The sequence below is a fragment of the Eubalaena glacialis genome, chromosome 4 (genome assembly GCF_028564815.1).
Source record: "Eubalaena glacialis isolate mEubGla1 chromosome 4, mEubGla1.1.hap2.+ XY, whole genome shotgun sequence".
Taxonomy (NCBI): Eukaryota; Metazoa; Chordata; class Mammalia; order Artiodactyla; family Balaenidae; genus Eubalaena; species Eubalaena glacialis.
Window position 1 is genome coordinate 172801888 of NC_083719.1, and position 22289 is coordinate 172824176.

Genomic DNA, 22289 nt, shown 5'->3' on the forward strand with positions numbered 1-22289 from the left:
AGGCCCGCACGGGCCACAGTCAGGGTCCCAGACTGCCCTCATGGCAGGACCTCCACGCCGTGCTGGGCCCCATCGCCCTACACGCCTTGTCTGAGACAGAGGACCTCAGGATGGCGCCCAGAGCCTCAGGCACGGGGCTGCCGTGGTGCTGGCGCCTGAGCTGCTATAGGGGTTCTCCCGGCCCAGAGGGTATCTCGGGTGGCCCCTCCAGAGCGGTGTGAGCTTGGCCAGGAGAGAGCCCATCAGGAGCTGAGGTGGTAGTGTGGGGAGGGGGCAGAGGAGGCCTCCGGGTGGGTCCTCCATGCACGTCTGGCTCTTGCAGGAGGTGGGCTACTGCCAGGGCATGAACCACATTGTGGCCGTCTTGCTGATGTTTCTGAGTGAGGAGGACGCCACCAGGTGGGCTCGGCTGCGGTCTCGTCCCGAGTCACCCTCTGGGGTACTGAGTGGTGGGGCGAGCCCCGGGCCTTCCTCCTCACCTCCATCCACCTGCTCTTCTGCTCTAAGACTCGGCTGGCCAGGGCTGGGCATCGGGGCAGCCACTACAGATGCCAGAGTAGATTTCACATCAAAGAAAATTACTAGGGACAAAAAGGGACATTACCTGATGATAAAAATGTCAACCCACCAAGAAGACAGTGATTACGACAGAGAATCAACATACATGTAACAAAAACTGATATATCATCACATTGTGCATCCTTAGGGAAAAAAAGACACCACACCATATAACCTAAATATATACCATTTTTATTTTTCAATCGTACCTCAATAAAGCTGGAAAAAAAGGGAAAGAGAAATGTATCAACACATAAGATGGTTTGATTGATGGTAGATGATAGCTATGTGAAAAAGCAAGTACAGCGAAACATTAACATGCATTTGATTGTAATGAGTATTTCTTCTTTATTCTGTTTTGAATAAGTTAGCATGCATTTATTATACACATATATTTGACTAGTAAAGTAGACCCTTGTTGCAAATTTCTGCCCCTTCGTGTTGACTGTGAGTGCCCTTTGGCCACTGGAAGGCCAAAGGTGCAATAAGTTATCTCTGCTCTGCCATAGTTGTACCCACAAGACTTACTCAGTAGCGCTCCATGCTGCCTCTGCTCTCAGGAGCCTCACAGTCCTGCGGGAGAAACTCTTCTTACACCACTCCCTCCTCCTAGCCTTGGATAAGCCCTGGGGCCTGGCATTCTCTTTCTCTTTGGAGTGAAAGTGCAGCCTTACCAACTTCCCTTTAGCAAATCACTCTCTTTGCTAAAGAGTGTGACGTGGCACATCCGTCTGTCCCGCGTCAGGTAGGGCCTGGGCTGCTGGGAACCAGGGTTTATCCTCAGCTGCTGGCTGTACTGAAAAGGCCTCCCTGGCAGAGGCCAGCCTGCTGTGTGTCTCCATGACACTTGCACCCATCAGAAAGGAGGCTTTTGGGCTTCCCTGGTGGCGCAGTGGTTGAGAATCTGCCTGCCAATGCAGAGAACACGGGTTCGAGCCCTGGTCTGGGAAGATCCCACATGCCGCGGAGCAGCTAAGCCCATGAGCCACTACTGAGCCTGCGCGTCTGGACAGCCATAAATAAAAAAATAAAAATAAATAAATAAATAAATAAAAATAAATAAATAATAAAATAAATAATAAATAAATAAATATAAAAATAAAAAATAAAAAAATATTAAAAAATAAAAAAAGGAGGCTTTTAACTCAGAAGTGTCAAGTTAATCTTTCCGGGGGATGAAGTTCAAAATGCCAGATAAAAACCCTTTAGCTCCTGGTCATGGCATGGGTACTTGTGGTGACCCCAGCTCAGTGATTGTTTACTGCTCTGATTGGAAACATTTCAGGATTTTAATTGGTAAGCCAGTGCCCATGCATGTCCATGCATCATCAGTTTGGTGACATCTACTTCTGGACCTCTCAAAACCCCCCCTTCTCAAGGTTTATCTTTCAAACTCCCACCAGGAAAATTTCAGGCTCTCCCCTCATTAAGCACAGCTCAAGGCAGTAGAAAAGAACACAGCCATCCCCAGGGCTACAGCTTGGTGGACTCAGGCGAACTGCTGCTTTAGGACACATTGGTAACAAGACAAATGTATTTGTGATTACCAGAGGTGGAGAATTGGCGCGAGGAGAAAGAGGATGAAGGTTGTCAAAAGGTTCAAACTTCCAGTTATAAGAGAAATACAAAAGATGTAATGTACATGAGGGCCATACTTAACACTGCTGTATGATAGTGAAAATTAAGAATTCTCATCATAAGAAAAAATGTTTTAAGTATGAGATGAATGTTAAAGTTTTGTGGTAATCAGTTCACAATATATGAAAGTCATATCATTAAGCTGCACATTTAAACTTATATGGAGCTGTATGTCAGTGATCTCATAAAACTAAGAAATATTTATTTAAAAGATAAAAAATAAAAATGCAAAAAATGATCAATGAAAGAGGACAACCAACAGTTGTTTTTCCTTTAGAAGTCTTTATTAGATCATAAATGTACAATAGCTTCTTAAGTCTACACAGACACTTCGGTTTTTTAAAGGAATACATGTAACATTATGTCTCATTACACCATGGTCCTGGATAACAGCTTTTCAAAACTTTGTGAGAAAATTCTTGAAAATGGTTTCATATGTCACCCAACACTTACAAATTTCAACATTATCAAAGAAGGTATGCTTCTACACTCTTACAAAGACCAGTAGAAAGAAACAATTAGAAAGCCAAGAAACTGTCTCAAAAGCATTGTTTTCCACAATCTTTCCTCCATAGTAAGGTAATGTTCTTTTTTTTTTTTTTTTTAAGTAACAAACGTACTTTTAATTGATCTATTGATAAAAACTACTCAGGGAGGATCAGTAACCATTTCAGCCCCTACTCTGTTAGTGTCATATCCTGGGCTATTTTGAGCAACTGGGTTAACTAGTTATTTATTAACTTCATCCACAGTATTAGAAAAACAAGGTATTAGATAGTTTAGGTGAAATGTGTGGCTGGCAGCCAAACCCAGTCCCTTACATTCCATATTTTTTCTTTAGTTCTTCTACTTTGTCGACATAAGCTTTCATGGCATCTTCCCTGGAAGTCCCTTCCAGCTCATTCCAGGCATCCCACTTGGCCTTGCCTTTGAGGTCCAACATTCCAGGCCGTTCTGTATTTATGTCACCCACGGTTGCTTGTTTGTAGCAGCTGTAGATGAACAGCATATCATCTGCTGACTTGGTCTTGAGGTGCTTAACTTCCTCAGCAGCTTTCTCAAACTCAGCCTGAGACATGCCGGCGGCGTTGCAATGATTCTAGGAAGCCCACGAAGACGGAGGAGCAGAAAGCAGTCCAGGTAATGTTCTTAAATAATCCAATCCATTCACAAATGGCTCTCCGCATCTGCTCTGATGTCTTCTGCCATATCACTGCATATTTCTGCATGACTGAGGTAAGAGTTTCCACGACCTGAAGATGTTCTGCTGCTTCTGGGCTTTCCCGCTTGCCCACAGCAAATAGAAGCTCAGTATCGGATGGTCCCTCCATAACGCCCACTTCCTCCACTGCCTCCTGGACCATACTTTCCTCCACGGTGTAATCCTTGTTCCTGCAGCCAAAGTTTCCACCCTTCACTAAGCTTAGTTAGAAGGTTGCTGGTTATGATTTCTGAAAATCATTGTCGTTTCCACTCACACTTTCCTCCTCCATAGATGCCATACCCACCCCCGGAGCCTCCACCCTGGTTGCCAGATCCAGGTCCTCCACCACCATATCTTCCTCCTCCTCCATAACCAGGGCCACCTCCAAAATTGTCACCTCCAGGTCCCTCTCCACACCTATTAGAGCCATGACCAAGTCCACCGACCACTCCTGAATCCGTCAGATCGTCCTCCAAATTTCCTTCCTCGTCCTGGTCCTGCTCCAACATTTCCACCACCACCAGGAGAATCTCCAAAACCGACGTTGCCTCCTCTTCCACCTCTAGAACTGTGGATTTCCTGCATTTTAGGTCGAGACAAGGCCTTTCTTACTTCTGCATGATGACCATTGATGCTATGGTATTTCTGCAGCACAAGCTTATCCACCGGATCATGGTCATTAAAAGTAACAAATCCAAAGCCTCTTTTCTTTCCAGACTCCCTATCGGTAATTATCTCAATGGCATCGATTTTTCCATATTTCTCAAAGTAATCTCTAAGATGATGCTCCTCAGTATCTTCTTCAATTCCACCAACAAACAGCTTCTTCACAGTCAAGAAAGCGCCCCGCTGTCCAGAATCCTCTCTTGGGACAGCACGTTTGGGGGCAACCGTTTTCCCATCAATGGAATGAGGTCTGGCAGCCATGGCAGCATCCACTTCAGCCATGGATGAAAATGTGACAAAACCGAATCCTCTTGATCTTTTGCTGGCAGGATCCCTCATGACCACACAGCCTGTAAGTTTTCCCCATTGCTGGTAGTAGTTCCTCAGACTTTCTTCTGTGGTTTTAGAGCTCAAGCCACCAATAAAGAGTTTACGGAATTCTTCTTTTTCCTTCTTCCTCCAGAAAGTAACAGTTTTGAAAGTTTCCTCCATCTCGGACTCCATTGCTTCAGCCATTTTCTTGAAGCTGAGGGAGATAAGGGAGATCTCAGGGGAAGATCATGGACCTGGAACCTGACCTGCCCCGGATCTGAGGTGAGAACGAACCTCCGATGCTCCAGCAACACTTTCTAGGAGCACCTCCACGCAGGACCCGGTGACTCCCTTGAATAATTCTTGGAACACCTTTCAATTTTCCTGCAAAACACCATTTGCACAAGTGACCTTTCCTGATCCACTAATCAAAATCAATATTACATTTTCTATTTTTTTTCCAATTTTAAATTGTATGGGTATTGCTCTCTTTCATTTTATATTGTTTTTCTCACTAAATTGACATCCAATGAAGAGAAGACTGATCTGGACCTTAATGTTTAACACTGACATATTATTCACTTATTGCTTTGTCCCTAGGAAATGCTCAGATGTATTTTTGAAAGAATTTATCCATACCCCAAAACAAACCTTTTTTTCTACATTTTTGAAATAAATTCACTCAACTACAATTATGCACTGATAGTCTCTTTTGTGATATACTGCAGTCAATTCTCATTAAGATTTCAAATCCTTTTTCTCTTTGTAATCCATTTTAAGACTCTAGTCACTGAAATCTGTGTAAAATGTAAAGCTAATCAGTGCACACTTTCTTTTATATGTTTTTTTAATTAATTTCTGGCTGCGTTGGGTCTTCGATGCTGCAAGTGGGCTTTCTCTAGTTGAGAACCGGAGCTACTCTTCGTTGCAGTGCAACGGGCTTAGTTGCGCCGCGGCATGTGGGATCTTCCCGGACCAGGGATCGAACCCGGGTCCGCTGCGTTGGCAGGGAGATTCTTAACTACTGCACTACCAGGGAAGTCCCCACCCTTTCTTTTATATCTTTCATTGCTGTCCTCGTATTTTTTTTTTAAATTAATTAATTTATTAATTTATTTATGTATTTTAGGCTGTGTTGGGTCTTCGTTTCTGTGCGAGGGCTTTCTCTAGTTGCGGCAAGCGGGGGCCTCTCTTCATCGCGGTGCGCGGGCCTCTCACTATTGCGGCCTCTCGTTGCGGAGCACAGGCTCCAGACGCGCAGGCTCAGTAGTTGTGGCTCACGGGCTTAGTTGCTCCACGGCATGTGGGATCTTCCCAGACCAGGGCTAGAACCCGTGTTCCCTGCATTAGCAGGCAGATTCTCAACCACTGCGCCACCAGGGAAGCCCTGTCCTCATATTTTTAAAGGGAGAAATAATAAATCGAATTTCATTTCTGCTGTCCTGTCATAATTATTAACACTACCCCTTAAAACACTCAAGATGTTTGAGTCTGGAGGGAAAGTTACTTGATCCTCTTATTTACAGAGCACCTAATATATGCCAAGTTGTGAACTAAAACCCAGGATTCAGAATTGCACTTAACAAAGTCACTGCCCCAGTTTATTTTAATGCTGATGAGATAAAAGGGTTAAATGACTGAAGAGTGTCTACTCTAGTGTTGGTATGAATAAGTGCTGTTAGGTATGAATAAGTGCTCTGATTAACAGTAAGGCTAACACAGAAATAGAAGGAGGCTTGGAGGAAGAGCAGTAAGAAGGAGAGAGGGAGGGAGAATTAACTACAATTTCTGATGATGATGAGATTAGGGGAAGCCTGACTGATGACATTGGAGCAGAGAACTCAAATTTTTTTTTTTTTAATTAATTAATTAATTAATTTTTGGCTGTGTTGGGTCTTCGCCTCTGCGCGAGGGCCCTCTCCAGTTGCGGCAAGCGGGGGCCACTCCTCATCGCGGTGCGCGGGCCTGTCAGTGCCGCGGCCTCTCCCGTTGCGGAGCACAGGCTCCAGACGCGCAGGCTCAGCAGCTGTGGCTCACGGGCCCAGCCGCTCCGCGGCATGTGGGATCCCCCCAGACCAGGGCCCGAACCCGTGTCCCCTGCATCAGCAGGCAGACTCTCAACCACTGCGCCACCAGGGAAGCCCCAGAGAACTCAATTTTAAAAAAGAAAAGAAAAAGGGGAGTTCCCTGGCTGTCCAGTGGTTAGGACTCAGCGCTTTCACTGCCCTGGCCCAGGTTCAATCCCTGGTCCGGGAACTAAGATCCCACAAGCCACATGGCATAGCATGGACAAAAAATAAAGAAAAAAAAAAAAAAAAACCAAGCATGTTCTGGGTAAAGAATTTTCCAGAGAGGAGAGCAATTTCAACAGCACAGGGCTAAAAACACTACTTCCCTTCCCAGTGATGTTGGTTTAAACACAAAAATCCAGGGCTTCCCTGGTGGCGCAGTGGTTAAGAATCCGCCTGCCAATGCAGGGGACAAGGGTTCAAGCCCTGGTCCGGGAAGTTCCCACACGCCGCGGAGCAATGAAGCCCGTGTGCCACAACTACTGAGCCTGCGCTCTAGAGCCCAAAAGCCACAACTACTGAGTCCTCGTGCCCCAACTACTGAAGCCCGCACGCCTAGAGCCCGTGCTCCACAACAAGAAAAGCCACCGCAATGAGAAGCCCACGCACCGCAACGAAGAGTAGCCCCCGCTCACCGCAACTGGAGAAAGCACGCACGCAGCAAGGAAGACCCAACGCAGCCAAAAATAAATAAATAAATTAATTAATTTAAAAAAAAAAAACTGGATTATTATCCCAAGAAACTTCATGTACAAAGATATACAAAACCTTGAATATTTCTTAATACCAACACCAAAGAAATAACTTCAGTAAGATAACTTCTTGTTTTAAGAGTAAAGTCTGCTAACTTAAAGATATTTTACTGAAGAAATAAGGATACAAATGGACACTCTTGCCATCAATAAAGATGCCACACTCACCAGAGTCTGATTTGTGAAAAAGGCTGTTGCAGGTTCCCCCAGTTCAAGAGCTGTCCTGGGACCCACTCCTGAGATGCAGACAGCCTGTAGCTTGCTGGAAAAAGGAGTGACTTCTGCCTCTGATTCTTCTTTTATAGACTAAGAGAGTGGATAATCCAGTCACTGGATAATCCAGAGGAGGCACCCTGTCTCAGATTAATGGGATTGGAGAGATTCTTAAATCCTTTCACACAAAGATAAAAATATGGGGCTACTCACATTTGCATACTGTCCTAGATGAAAAAAATGTAATACATATGTGTATGTGGGTGTTACTTAGAGTTTATGTCAACATTTCAGTCAATATTTTAGTATTTCCTTTTTTTCTCACTCTGGAATACATTCTACAAAAATAGGAATGGAAGTTTCTATATATAAAAATTTCCAGGTAACATGTTTTAATACGAAAAAGTAGAGACCATTAAAATGTTTATCAATAAAAAAGTCAAAAATACTTATTGACAAATCTATACTGTCTATATCATACAGCCATTACAACAAAATTAGTGTTTTGTGCATTTACATTTTATCTAATTACTGGGAATTTGAGATGATTACAACCCTCTTACTTTTTCCTCATTCTTTGACCTAAATATTCTCTTTACTCTTTTTACTTCACTTTTATTATTCCATTGTTCCTTCTGTCAACTTGTTAATCCAAATCATGTACAGATCTGGGTGTAGTTACATTGGTGACTAAATTATGAATCCTTCACTTATTATTCTAATACAGGTAATTACTTTTACCACCTTTCCCAATGACTAAAACCTTAGAACCCTTTCAATTCCATTACACCTTCCTGACTTTTCTAACACTGCTGTCATGCATTTTAATTCTACATATATTTTAATCTCCATGAGATGTATCTAGTTCCTTATAAAACAAAATTTATTTATATTTATTTTGAAATTATCCCTTCCTTTCCTCTTCATTCCTTCCCTCATTCCTGGTTTTCAATCTGGGATTTTTTTCCTTTGGACTTAATAACTCACTCTAGTATTTTGTTTAATTCAAGACTGCTAACAATGAAATGTTTCACTTTAAGACTTAAAGACATCTTTACTTGGGACAATATGATGCTCGACATAGAATTCTGGTTTGATATGATACTTTCTGTGCTTTAAAAATGGTATAGATACCAAGGGGGAAAGGGTAGGGGTGGGATGAATTGGGAGATTGGGATTGACATATATACACTACTATGTATAAAATAGATAACTAATGAGAACCTACTGTATAGCACAGGGAACTCTACTCAGTGCTCTGTGGTGACATAAATGGGAAGGAAATCCAAAAAAGAGGGGATATATATATACCTATGGGCTGATTCACATTGTTGTACAGCAGAAACTGACACAGCAACTCTACTCCAATAAAAAAAAAAATCACAAAAAATTGGTGCTCTGTTGGTATCTATCTTATTCGGTTTCAATATCAATGTCACCAATTAACCTTTTTCTTGCTCATTTGTCTTCTGTATTCTCTACAAATCTATTAGGTTACCTTTGGCTTTTAGATCATAGAATAGCTCTGTTTCCTCTGTATATGCTTTTCTTACGGAATGTTGAGTTACTCCAACTGTGGGTGGATGACTTTCATCAATTTGAAAAATGCTTGTGTATTTTCACTTGTGATATTGTAACCGAAAGTGGGGTCCAGCTGCTTGCCACTCAAAAGCCATTAAAGAGGCAAGGTTGGTGGAAAGGAAAGTTTGCTTTATTTTGGATGTCAGCAACCGGGGAGGGGGGTGGGGAGGGCAGACTCCTGTCCAAAGGCTGACCCCCTGCCCCCGACAATCAGGGAACAAGAGATTTTATAGACAGAGAGAGGGGGCTACATGCAGAAAAGCAGTCAGCTCTGACAGTTATCTCGAAATTGGTCATGCAGTGGTCATCTTAATTGTTTTAAGTACAGTTCGTCTTTATTTCCAGAGTTGGTTTGTTCCCATTTCCTTGAGGCCAGTTCTCAGAATTGTGGCAGCTTATGTCATGGCTACAGTCTGGTCATCATGTAGTTAACTTCTTCCACCTGGTAGGGGTTTCAGTATCTAGCTCACAGAATATGGCTCAGAATATTATCTATAGCCCTTGAGAAGGAATTAAAGGTCCTTAACTATGCTTAATGACTGAACTTTTTATTTAGTCTTGTTGGACTGCTTTCCTTTGTTTCTGCAGCATTTTCTCACTTCTCTGATTAAACTTATTCTTTGGCTAAACTTTTTCCACAGACAAAAGTCAGGCTGAGGACATGGTGGTGGGGGGAAGGACCATAAGGTCCTGCTCCATTTCAATATCAATTCCTCCCCACATTTACTCTGCTTCCCTTTTAATGATATCTCTCTTCCATTTTAACTCTGTGTTGAGTTGTTTATTATTCTTCACTCTCAGCTTCTGTTAGGCTATTTGCTCTGTCTTGCTGTTTAGTAATCCAGCTAAACTGTTTAGAATCACTATCTTCTTAATTACCTAAATTCTTAGTTTCAGTTCTAAGACAAACACAATACAAAACTTTAATTTTTTTAAAAAGGAGCAGTTTCACAATGAGGAGAAAATTCTTTCCTTTTGATACAATAACACTCAAACAGAGAGGAGAAATTATAACTTGGATCAGATTAAGATATTTTAGGATTCAGTATTCATCAAAATTCCTCAGAAGGACAGAGGGAATGGAAAACTTGTGTGGGAGAAGAGATTCGCATTACATACCTTGGTAAAGTACATCAAGCTAAATTATGTAAATATTCAATACAAATACTGTCAAATGAAACAATATACTGAAAAAACACTAGAAAAATGCGGCAAACTAGAATAGGCACTGTGTAAGAAAGGATAAATACTCTGTGTGAATACTCCCTTACAACTATAAATCTTGTGAAATCTTGATACAGATCAAGTATAATGAATCAAATTTAACTTTTGTATTGACATGTGCTATAAATCATAAGGCATCATATTTCAAGGCTCAGAAAGAAGAAAAGGATATAATGAAATGAAGCTGGGCCTTATGAGGCCCTCCCTGGTACAAATCCTTTCTGTGTCCTCTGTTTCTTGTTTGTAGGAAATAGGTTTCATTCAGTCTCCTTGAACTTCCCTGAGTTCCAAAGGGCACATTCAAAAAGTAGCTTATGAGGGAAGGGAGGGAATGAAAGGAAGAGCATTCAAGAAACAATAGTGCAGCCTTGGAGCAGGGTGCCTCCTGAAGGAATATGTATAACAATATTGTTGAGTTCTTCTGCAGGAACGAAAGACCCCACCCAGGTGGAGGATGGTAACTTCAGCCTGAGCACAAGATTCCCAAAACAGTGCACTGTTAACCACCAACCAACCAGAAAAAGTCACAAACCCTGCAGCCCTAGATTGGAATTGACATATATACACTAATATGTATAAAATGGATAACTAATAAGAACCTGCTGTATAAAAAAATAAATAAAATAAAATTCAAATTTTACCTATAAAAACTTCTCCCTGAAAACCATGTGGGAATTCAGGGTTTTTGAACATGAGCTACACATTCTTCCTTGCTTGGTCCTGCAGTAAGACTTTCTCTGTTCCAAACTCTGGCGTTTCAGTTTGTTTGACCTGACTGTGCTTCAGGCACATGAACTTATGTTCAGTAACAATAACATATCTTGTTCTGTTCTGGACTACATTTTGAAATGACAATAACTCTATTTCTTTGGTTAAATATAGATGTTATAGAAACAAGGGTCCCCTGTGTGGGTTTACTTTCCTTAATGTGTGTTCTCCAAATTTTAAAATTACATAGGTCACATTGTTCTCTTTCTATTAGTGTTAGCTGGATAAAGCCATGGATGACAGCTAATTTTTTGTGTCAACTTGATTGAGCTGTAGGATATCCAGATTGCTGGTTAAGCATTGTTTCTGGTTGTGTAATTAAGGGTGTTTCTAGAAAAGATTAGCATTTGATTCCACAGACTGAGTAAAGAGATTCACTCTCACCAATGTGGTTGGGTGTTATGCAATTTGTTCAGGGCCCAAATGAACAAAAAGTGAAGGAAGGATGAATGCATTCTCTCTTCCTGAGCTGGGACATCCATCTTTTCCTGCCTTTGGACGTCAGAACCCCTGGTTCTCAGGCATTCAGACTTGGAATCAAATATACTACTGGCTTTTCTGGTTCTCCAGTTTGGAGATGGTAGTTTCTGGGACTTCTCCATCTAATAAGCCTATGAGCCAATGCTTACAAAAATTTTCAGATATATATGAAACATTATGGTGAACAGATCAGATTTATGTTTTAAATGGATCATTGTGACTAGAATCTCATAACTGAATTAGTGGAGAAAGGATTAGGAATCTTAACCTGTCATTGCTAATTTACTAGAGGAGGTCACTCAAAAGATGACATCTTACATAAGTATAGTTAGTGGATGGATTTTAAATATATCAGAAAGTAAAGTTTTAGTGTTTGAATAATTTATTCTGTAAATTGGTCTGGATTTGGTGCTGGACAATGACCTTCTGCTTTCTGTCTTTGTCTCACGTCAGCTTTGTAATGTCCCAGAATCCCTTTCTCAATGTGTGATGCCTGTACCAGCAGCATCAACATCACCTGGGAGCCTCTTAGAAATGAAAATTCTCCATTCCCACCCTAGATCTACTTGGATTGACGTCTAGAAATCTGAGATTTTAAAACCCTCTAGATGATTGTGATGCACTCTAAATTTGAGACACATTTCTCCAGGGAGACAAAAGGGATAGAATATCCAAATGAGCTGAGACATTCGCCATGGATGGTGGTCTTTGTCCTCCATTTTGTTCAAATTTCACATTTTAATTTTAAAAAGAAAGCTCCAAACAAATGCTGGAGAGGGTGTGGAGAAAAGGGAACCCTCCTGCACTGTTGGTGGGAATGTAAATTGATACAGCCACTATGGAGAACAGTATGGAGGTTCCTTTAAAAACTAAAAATAGAACTACCATACGACCCAGCAATCCCACTACTGGGCATATACCCTGAGAAAACCATAATTCAAAAAGAGTCATGTACCGCAATGTTCATTGCAGCTCTATTTACAATAGCCAGGACATGGAAGCAACCTAAGTGTCCATCGACAGATGAATGGTTAAAGAAGATGTGGCACATATATACAATGGAATATTAGTCAGCCATAAATTGGCTGGGGCATCTGATTCCCCCCAGAAAGCCAAAACAGGTCACTTCCCAAAGTCCTATGGTCACTTTCAAAGGCACTGTAGAGATCATAACCAAAGGACAGGTTGAGGAGTAGGTGGGGGTTCTTGTTAATCTCCTCAGTGGCCAGAGAGAGAAAGGCCAGAACATATTGGTAGTTCTTGAAGAACCGCCTAAACAGAGGGGAGAGTATTAGGCAGAATGGTTTAGTAATTCAGGGGTGAATCCTAAGCCAAGTTATGGGAAAAGAAAGGTTTTAAACTCAGGTTTCCCATTCAGGGATTCTCCTGTCTTGTCATATGAAGATGGTGTGAATACTGTTCTGAGGGCTCTGGAAGACACTGGCAAGGCTCTCTTATTCTAAGGAGGCAAATTGTGGCTAATCCACCTAGAGAGGGTTATAGGGCACTGTGAGTGGGGTGAGGTCATATTTAGCTGGATGATAGAGCTGTCAACGGGACAGATTTTCATGAGCTCTTTAAAGGTGAGGTGCACCAAGATAGCAAGATAAGGGACCTCCCTGGTGGTCCAGTGGTTAAGACTCTGTGCTTCCAATGCAGGGGGTGCTGGTCCAATCCCTGGTTAGGGAACATGCTGAGCTGCATGGACAAAAACTTTTTTTTAAGAAAGATAGCAAGATAATTCTCCTCTAGGTATGTGAATAAGGAGTGCACAACCATCTCATAAACAATTTTTCAAAGATTTATTTGAGTCTCAAATGTCATCTTCTTTTTCTTAGGACTGAAAGCCAAGATGCAAGCATTCCCCCTTCACCATACTTGGATTACTTTAAATAGCACCTGACTTAACCGTTCCTAAAAATTTTGGAGAATTACTTTCTGATGCCATATTCACCTGAGGCATTTCAAGGGATTTTCACTCTTATTTTCTATTCTAATTAGTCAGCTCTTATGAAGCCAATTTTGTTAAATTATATTTTCCTTAAAAATATACTCTTCATCCATTATTATAGTTTATATTCATGGATTTCAGCAAAATCTTTTCATACTTTTTCTTCTATAATTTATCATTTCATATGTGACTATTTTATATTTCCTTAATTCCATTCAATAAATATTCATCTGATATTTAAAATAGCTCTTACATTTTTGTACTTCCTAAAGAATTAATGTTTGCTTTTTTTCTTTGTTAATCTTTGTCTTCTTCTTTCCTTGGAATCGTTTTGGTGTTTTTCTAACTGTGTGAATTTCAAGGTTAATATAAGCACATTTAAAATCAACACTTATTTGTTAATAAATTATAATAAACTCAATATTTTCGTGTAAACAGTGCTTTGGCTGTTTTCCTGTGTTTCTTTTTTTTTTTTAATTTAATTTTTAAAAATTATTTATTTTTGGCTGCGTTGGGTCTTCGTTGCTGTGCGCGGGCTTTCTCTAGTTGCGGTGATCGGGGGCTACTCCTCTTTGCAGTGCGCGGGCTTCTCATTGCGGTGGCTTCTTTTGTTGCAGAGCACGGGCTCTAGGCATGTGGGCTTCAGGAGTTGTGGCTCGTGGGCTCTGGAGCGCAGGCTCAGTAGTTGTGGCGCTGGGGCTTAGTTGCTCCGCGGCATGTGGGATCTAACCCGACCAGGGCTCGAAGCTGTGTCCCCTGCATGGGCAGGCGGATTCCTAAGCACTGCGCCACCAGGGAAGCCCTTTCCTGTGTTTCTTACATGTTTCCAATGTTGGCATTTTCTAGATAACGTACAATTTTATTTTGGGTGAACTGTTTATCCAAATATCGTGAGATATTTTAAAAACAGTTCCCAAGTAGTGGCTTAATATTTCTAATTTTTAAAAATGTCATTACATTCTGCTCTAATAATTTTATGTTTTTTTTTTTTTTACTTTAGAATTTGAGTATTTTTCTGTTTTCAAAACGAATGGTCAGTTTTTCCCTCTCCATTAACTTTTGAAAGAAAACTGTATACAGTTCATATAGAGGACACACTTGATATACATCAAATAGCTCCTCCACACTGATGCTGTTTTTTAGAGATCTCTTCTTAATTTCAAGTATTTGAGCTGTCATAAACTGGGAAAAGTGAGTTCACTATTTTTTTTACTTTTAAGATTCACCTTATATCTTACTTTTATCCTTATGAAAGGATTTTTTTTTGTATTTGCTGTTGAGGTATAACACTTGAGTCAGCTTTAAATTCGATGTGTTTAATTATCTCTTCCTTTAATTTTAACCTCTGAGATGATAAGCTCATCATCACAAACAAATGGGCAGAAAACCTGAAGAGATCATAAACATCAACAAAGTTAGATTTGTAACTTAATTTTAAACATAGCACACAAAGCCCCCGACATAGGTTGCTTAAGCCATCTCTCTGTAAACTTTAGGAAACTTCAGGGTACATATAAAGTGCAAGTCATAACATTTGTGCCAGAAAATAAAACATCCTCCAACCAACTCTCTTAAGGCTGAGGAACCAGTACATGGAGTTGGATATTGAGAAATCGATTTCTGTCCCATCCCATGGACAAAGCTAAATGTAATTATTCTACACAAAATTTTACCTAATAAAATCCAGCAAGGCATTATAAAAGACAAAAAGAAAAAAAATCGTATGACATAGGACAATGTGTCACAGCACCCAAAGTTTGGAAGAAAGGAAAATCTATGACTTCTCCCAAACATTTCATCTAGAGATCAGACCAATTCTTTAAAAACTCTTCCAGAAAAGGAAGAAGATGTAACACTTTGAGTCATTCTGCACTACTTGCATTACCATAATAACGAAACAAGACAAGGATATTAGAAGAAAAAAATACTGCAGATGAATTAATCATAACTTATTTATTGTTACATAAAATTAATGAGAACAGCTACATAAATATTCCATGTTTATAATAATGACATTTGTAGACATTAATAATGCAAATGTACATTTACTTATATTAAACTATGTTCATGATAAATTGTTATGTATGAGAAGCAGTTCACAGAATGAAGTTGACAGTATATGCCCACAGAGTAACCCACACAGCTTAAGAAAACATTAGAGCTTGACAATTACATGATGCCTGCAGCTCCTCAGCCCAGAATGGAGATGTCCATGTATTTCTCTGGCTGCAGTACAGAAGGTAGGCTGCAAAGTTTGGCCTCCAGCCTTGTGACATTACTAAAGACTCTCACCACTCCCACCACAGTGACCTCATGGACAAAACAGGTTCTCTCTTTCCTTACACAGTGCCTGAGATCAGAGAGGTGCCTTCACCGGCTGATGGTCACTTCCTGCCACCCTAGCCTTGGTAGAGAGCAAATAATCAGTAGCTTCCACCAAACCAGAGAATGTACATACCTGAAATAATTTTCATAAAACATTCCACGTTATGTTTTGGTAAAAGATACAGAAGCAAACCGAGAGGAAAGGAAATATGAAATGAGACAGCTGGAAGGGACAAAGATTGGGCAGGCAGAGATTCTTGCACAGATGAGAGAAAAGGTCAGCAGCCCTCCGCTGCAGCAGCACCTGCTCAAATGATTAGTGTTAAGGCATTCCAAAAGGAACCAGTAAGGAAACAAGCACATAGGTTCTAAACGTCTCCTCACTCTTCTGAAGACATGGGCATGTTGAGAAATGTTGCAGAAGCACTGCTTACTCTCTAAACCAACAAAGCACGAACAGAACACAGGATGCCTGCTGCAAACCCATTTGTTAAGCATCAATACTGTAACTCAACCAGAGATATGCATGCCACACAATTAGATAAAGTCCAGATTTTAATACAGTGTTCATCATTTTTCCTGGAGAAGTTAATGATATGGATAAATATGAAGGGCTTTAGCCTCTTCTAAACTATTATCTACTTTTCTTCTTTTGGCTTCTAGGATATTGGGCTAAATACCTCATTCTTGATGGGATTAAATGAATGATATTTAGAGGAACTTACTTTTTAGGGTGGTGAATCCAAGCCATGTAGGGTCTCTCCAGGGGGACACATTTCAGCAATCTCTTTGTCAGCAGTGAGCTTCAGGCTGAGCCACTTTCTCCTACAAGTGCCCTCAGGCCAAGGGGATCAGTGACTCAAAGGGATTGTGTGCTTCAGTCTAAGGGCCCTGGCAGTAGGAGGGGCAGGGGTTCAGCAGTCTCACTAATTCTAAGTCTTCCAAGAACTGATCTTGGGTATCCTGCTGATGGAGTGGACAGGAAAGATGCATAATTCTGTCCTCTGTCTTAAGAAAAGTGAGGAGAGGAGCGTCCCTGGTGGTGCAGTGGTTGAGAATCTGCCTGCCAATGCAGGGGACACGGGTTCGAGCCCTGGTCTGGGAAGATACCACATGCCGCGGAGCAACTAGACCCGTGAGCCACAATTACTGAGCCTGCGCATCTGGAGCCTGTGCTCCGCATCAAGAGAGGCTGCGATAGTGAAGAGGCCCGCGCACCGCGATGAAGAGTGGCCCCCATTTGCCGCAACTAGAGAAAGCCCTCGCACAGAAACGAAGACCCAACACAGCCATAAATAAATAAATAAATTAATTAATTAATTAATTAATTTTTTAAAAAACTAAAGGAAAATAATTAGCATAGTTTAAAAAAAAAAGAAAAGTGAGGAGAAAAAAATTTTAAGGTAGTACAGAGACAAAGAAAGGATAGAATATTCAGAATCCCACTGGTCTACATTTCTGCCATTTCTGTGTGCACCTTAGATCATTTTCAGGGGGATGAAACACACGCACACATATGCGAACAAGAACTTACAAATCGGGTGACAGTTGTTTTGGCCTTCTCAGGAAGGACAGCTGGAATTCGTCTGCTTCCTGATTTATGAAATAAAGGGGAAAAACCCACCCACTACCAGATCCCCATCTCTATAGACACTTGGCTTCTAGTATAGCAAACAGTCCTCAACATCCATTGTGCATGCACTGTGTAAAGGCTGCAGGAATAGGAAAAGCCAAATCAGAGAGAATGACATGGCACAACAGAGAGACAAAACCCTGTGTCTAAGCTGAGCTGAGGAGAAGATGGATCAGGGGTGAGTCTACAGGCTCTGCTTTAAGAAAGGAAAATTTCCCCTCGTGTACACCACAGCCTATGCCCACTACCATTCTGTCTCTCAGCCTGTGGAAACACTGCAGGGCATGTGCCAGGCTGGTGTGCCAGGCAAGGGCACAGTCAGAATCATAAAGTAGGTATTTATAAGGGAGTCACAGTGCAGAGACCTCACCCTCAGTGTCACTGTGACGGGAGCAGCCTGGCTTCCCCTTCTTTTTACTGCTTCATATCAGTCCCAACAAGGACCTCTGGGAATGCTCCCGTCCTGGGGCTCTGCACCTGTCCCCCTCCATCTTGGAGAACAACAATGAGAAAAACATGTTTTTTCCCCTTGCCTCTCTGATTTCATCATGAGTGTGACCACAAGACTTCATGGATAGGGAGGGAGTGGAGAGGGAGGTGAGGGAGGTGTGGAGGAGACAAGCCCATCCTGACCCTGAGAGCTCTGTCATCCTGTGTCCATGATTGATGTCCCTGCAAGGAGCTCCTGGTGGTTGTGTCAGACACACCAAAGGGGAACTTTGTGCACGCTTGGTGAGAATGTCAATTGGTGCAGCCATTTTGAAAAACAGTATGAAGGTGTGTCAAAAAATTAAAAATAGAACCACAGTAGGAACCAGCAATTCCACTTCTGGGTATATATCTGAATAAAATAAAGCCACTGTCCCAAATAATCGTCTACGCTCGCATGATCATTGCAGCATCACTTCCAACAGTCAAGACATGAGAAAATGACCTAAATATCTATCAAAAGCTGAGTATATCAAGAAAAAGTGATCTCATGGGACTTCCCTGGTGGTCCAGTGGTAAAGAATCCGCCTTACAATGCAGGGGACACAGGTTTGATCCCTGGTCAGGGAACTAAGATCCCACACGCCACCGCAGGGCAACTAAGCCCATGCGCCACAACTACTGAGCTCGCATGGCTCAACTAGAGAGCCTGCGTGCTGCAAGCTACAGAGCCCACGCACTCTGGAACCCATGCGCCACAACTACGGAGCCCACGTGCCCTGGAGCCTGCGCACCACAACTAGAGAGAGAAAACCCGCACGCCACAAACAGAGAGAAGCCCGCACGCTGAAACAAGATCCTGCATGCCTCAATGAAGATCCCACGTGCCGCAACTAAGACCCAATGCAGCCTAAAATAAATAAATAAACCTTTAAAAAAGTGATTTCATATTTTATACATATGTAAATATCTGTGTATATATACACACACATATTTTATGTACAGATACAGACACATATATATATATACACACATGCAATGGTATACTATTCAGCCATAAAGAAATCCTCCATTTGAAACAACATGGATGGCAGTTCTGATAAGTGAAATAAATCAAAGACAAATATTGTATGATCGTATTTATTTGTGAAATCCAAAAACAAAATAAACTCATGGAAAAAAAAATCATGCATCATGCTCGTGGTTCCCAGAAGCAGAGAATTGGTGGGAGGAAATACAGGACGGAGGTTGTCAAAAGGTACAAACTTCTATTTATAAGATAAATAAATACAAAACAGGTAATGTTCAACAAAAACTCATATACCACAAGAGCAAATAATCAAACTATAATATGGACTAAGGAACTGAATAGACATTTATCCAAAAAAGATATACAAATGACCAATAGGTTATTATGACAAGTTACTCAACATTACAAAAGATGTAAGGTACAGGATGACCAAAATTAGCACAGATGTAGGGTGTATATCAAAGTTGTTAAGGCAGTAAATCCTACAAATATTCATCGCAAGAAGAAAAACTTTTTTCTGGTAATCATTTCATAATGTGTGTAAGTCATATCACTACCCTGCAAACTCTGATATCATAAAACAAGAAAAATATTTAAAAGGTAAAAACTAAAAGTGCAAAATTATCAAAGAGGACAAACTACTACTGTTTTACCTTTAGAATTATTTTATTAAATCTTAAAGGTGCAACAGTTTCTTAACTCTGCACATGAACTAATTTTCTTTAGAAGAATGATGTTATGTCTCATTACACCATGATTCTAGCTAATTGTTTTTCAAATTTTTGAGAAAAGTCTTGAAAAAGGATTCAAATATCATCCAAAACTTTGAAATTTAACATTATCGAAGAGGGGATGCTTCCACATTCTTACAGAGACCACTGGAGAGACAACAATTCAAAAGCTAAGAAACGGTCTCAAAAGCATTTTTTCATACAGTCTTTCCTCCACAGGAAGGTATTGTTCTTACATAATCGAGTCTACTCACAAAATGGCTCTCTGTACCTGCTCTGGTGTCTTCTGCCATATCACTGCATATTTATGCATGACTGAGATAAGAGTTTCCTGAATACTTATTTCGATAACCTAAAGCTCTTCTGTTACCTCTGGGCTCTCAACGTCTCCTATTTATACAGTCAAGCTCACGGCAAATAAAAGCTCAGTATCGGCTGGTCACTGCATAACGCCCACGTCTTCCACCGCCTCCTGGACCATAGTTTCCTCCACCGTATGATCCTCCCACGTTCCTGCTACCACTCAGTTTTCCAGTCTTCAGTAAATCATACTTAGAAGGTTTCTGCTTATAATTTCCCAAATCACTGTAATTACGACTTCCATAATTTCTTCCTCTATAGCTGTCAAAACCACCTCCGGAGCCCCCATCCAGGTCGCCATATCGAGATCCTCTACCACCGTATCCTCCTCGTCCTCCTCCATAACCAGGGCTAACCCCCAAATTGCCACCTGCAGATCCTCCTCCACACCCATGATAGCCATCCCCAGATGTATGTCCTCTTCCATATCCATCAGATCTTCCTCCAAGTTTCCTTCCTCGTCCTGGTCCTGCTCCAACATTTCTACCACCACCAGGAGAGTCTCCAAAACCGACGTTGCCTCCTCTTCCACCTCTAGAACTTTGGACTCCCTGCATTTTAGGCCGAGACAAGGCCTTTCTTACTTCTGCATGATGATCATTGATGCTATGGTCTTTCTGCAACACAAGCTTATCCACGGGATCATGGTCATTAAAAATAACAAATCCAAAGCCTCTTTTCTTTCCAGACTCCCTATCGGTAATTATCTCAATGGCATCGATTTTTCCATATTTCTCAAAGTAATCTCTAAGATGATGCTCCTCAGTATCTTCTTCAATTCCACAAACAAACAGCTTCGTCACGATGACAAGAGCCCCTGGCTTTCCATAGTCCTCTCTTGGGACAGCACGTTTGGGCGCAACCGTTTTCCCATCAATGGAATGAGGTCTGGCAGCCATGGCAACATCCACCTCAGCCATGGATGAAAACGTGACAAAACCAAATCTTCCTGGTTTTTGGCTGGCAGGATCCCTTATTAACACACAGTCTGTAAGGTTTCCCCGTTGCTTGTAGTAGTTCCTCAGACTTTCTTCCGTGGTTTCAGAGCTTAAGCCACCAATAAAGAGTTTACAGAATTGTTCCTTTTCTTTCTTACTCCTCTCCAAAGGAACAGATGTTGAAGTTTTCTTCATCGCAGGCTTACTCGCTTGAGCCATTTTCCCGAAGCTGAGGGGGATGAGGGAGATCTCCGAAGACTAACATGAACCGGAGGGTCCCGGCCCCGCGGTGAGAACCGAACCTCCGCTGCTCCAGCAGCAACACCTGTAGGAGCACCTCCACCGGGGACCTGGTGATGTGCTACTGCTCTGGAGCCGCTGCCGCCCTTGAACCAATCTTGAGCAACTTTCAGTTTTTCTGCAAAACGTCATTTTGAACCGAGTGACCTTTCCTGATCCAGTAATCAAACTTCTTATTACATTTCCTCTACATTGATTTTTTTCCGAACTTTTAATTTTCTCTGCATTGTTATCTCTTTTTGATACAGTTTTCCTCACTAAATTGGATATTCAATGAAGAGATCACTAATGTGGACTTTAAAGTTTTACACCAAAATACTTACCTATTGCTTTGCCCTTACAATGAGTTCAGATATCTTTTTTGAAAGAAACTATTCAGACTACAAAAAGGATTTTTCTAAATTTTACAAATAAATTCACTTAACTACAATCATGTAATGATATAATCTCTTTTATGGTAGACTGCAATCAATTGTCATTAGGATTCCAAATCCTTTCTCTGTCTAATCCATAAGACTCTATAATCAAAATAATATCTTTAAAATTTACATTTAATCAGTACACCTTTCCTCTTAAGTCTCTTATCTGTCCTCAAATATGTTTTTTAAAGGGGAAATCAGTTCATTCCTTTTCTTCTACCATAATTATTAATACTATCCTTTTCATTACTCAAGATATCCCAGTTTTCAGGGAAAATTACTTGATCCTCCTAATGATAGAGCACCTAATATATGCAAAGTTGTGTCCAAAAACCCAGGGTTCAGAATTTCACTTAACAAAGTCATTGCCTCAGTTTATTTGGATCTTGGTGAGAGGAGAGGGGTAATATACTAATGAATGTCTAATCTAGTGTTAGGTATAAGAAGTGTTGTTGTAAATAGTAAGGTCCACATTGAGAGAGAGAATGAGGGAAATATGGGGGAAGTGAAATAAGGGATAAAGGGAGGAAGAAATTAAATAAAATTACTGATGATGAAGAGCTTAGGGAAAGCCTAACTGAGGACATATATGAGAAGAAAACTTAATTTTTAAAAAAAGAAAGAAAGAAAAAAAGATCAAGCACAGTGTGGGTAAAGAATTTTTCAGAGAACAACAGAGCAGAGACAAATATACTTCCACTTCCTAGT

At 41.1% G+C, this 22289-nt stretch overlaps 2 protein-coding genes and 1 pseudogene across 2 annotated transcripts; all 3 read right to left on the reverse strand.

Moving 5' to 3' along the window:
- Positions 1–2791: 2791 nt before the first annotated feature.
- Positions 2792–3310, reverse strand: LOC133090254 (acyl-CoA-binding protein-like). Its single transcript, XM_061188598.1, has one exon. The coding sequence runs from the start codon at positions 3272–3274 to the stop codon at positions 3014–3016; it is 261 nt and encodes an 86-aa protein (XP_061044581.1). The 5' UTR covers positions 3275–3310; the 3' UTR covers positions 2792–3013.
- Positions 3311–3504: 194 nt separating this feature from the next.
- On the reverse strand, positions 3505–4582 carry LOC133090255 (heterogeneous nuclear ribonucleoproteins A2/B1-like; annotated as a pseudogene).
- Positions 4583–19989: 15407 nt separating this feature from the next.
- On the reverse strand, positions 19990–21057 carry LOC133090661 (heterogeneous nuclear ribonucleoproteins A2/B1-like). Its single transcript, XM_061189036.1, has one exon. It carries the CDS (start codon positions 21055–21057, stop codon positions 19990–19992), a length of 1068 nt encoding a protein of 355 aa, XP_061045019.1.
- Positions 21058–22289: the final 1232 nt, after the last annotated feature.

What these genes read in the sequence shown, in the direction of transcription:
- LOC133090254 (XM_061188598.1), bottom strand. Translation starts at nt 3,274, where the DNA reads ATGTCTCAGGCTGAGTTTGAGAAAGCTGCTGAGGAAGTTAAGCACCTC.
- LOC133090661 (XM_061189036.1), bottom strand. Translation starts at nt 21,057, where the DNA reads ATGAAGAAAACTTCAACATCTGTTCCTTTGGAGAGGAGTAAGAAAGAA.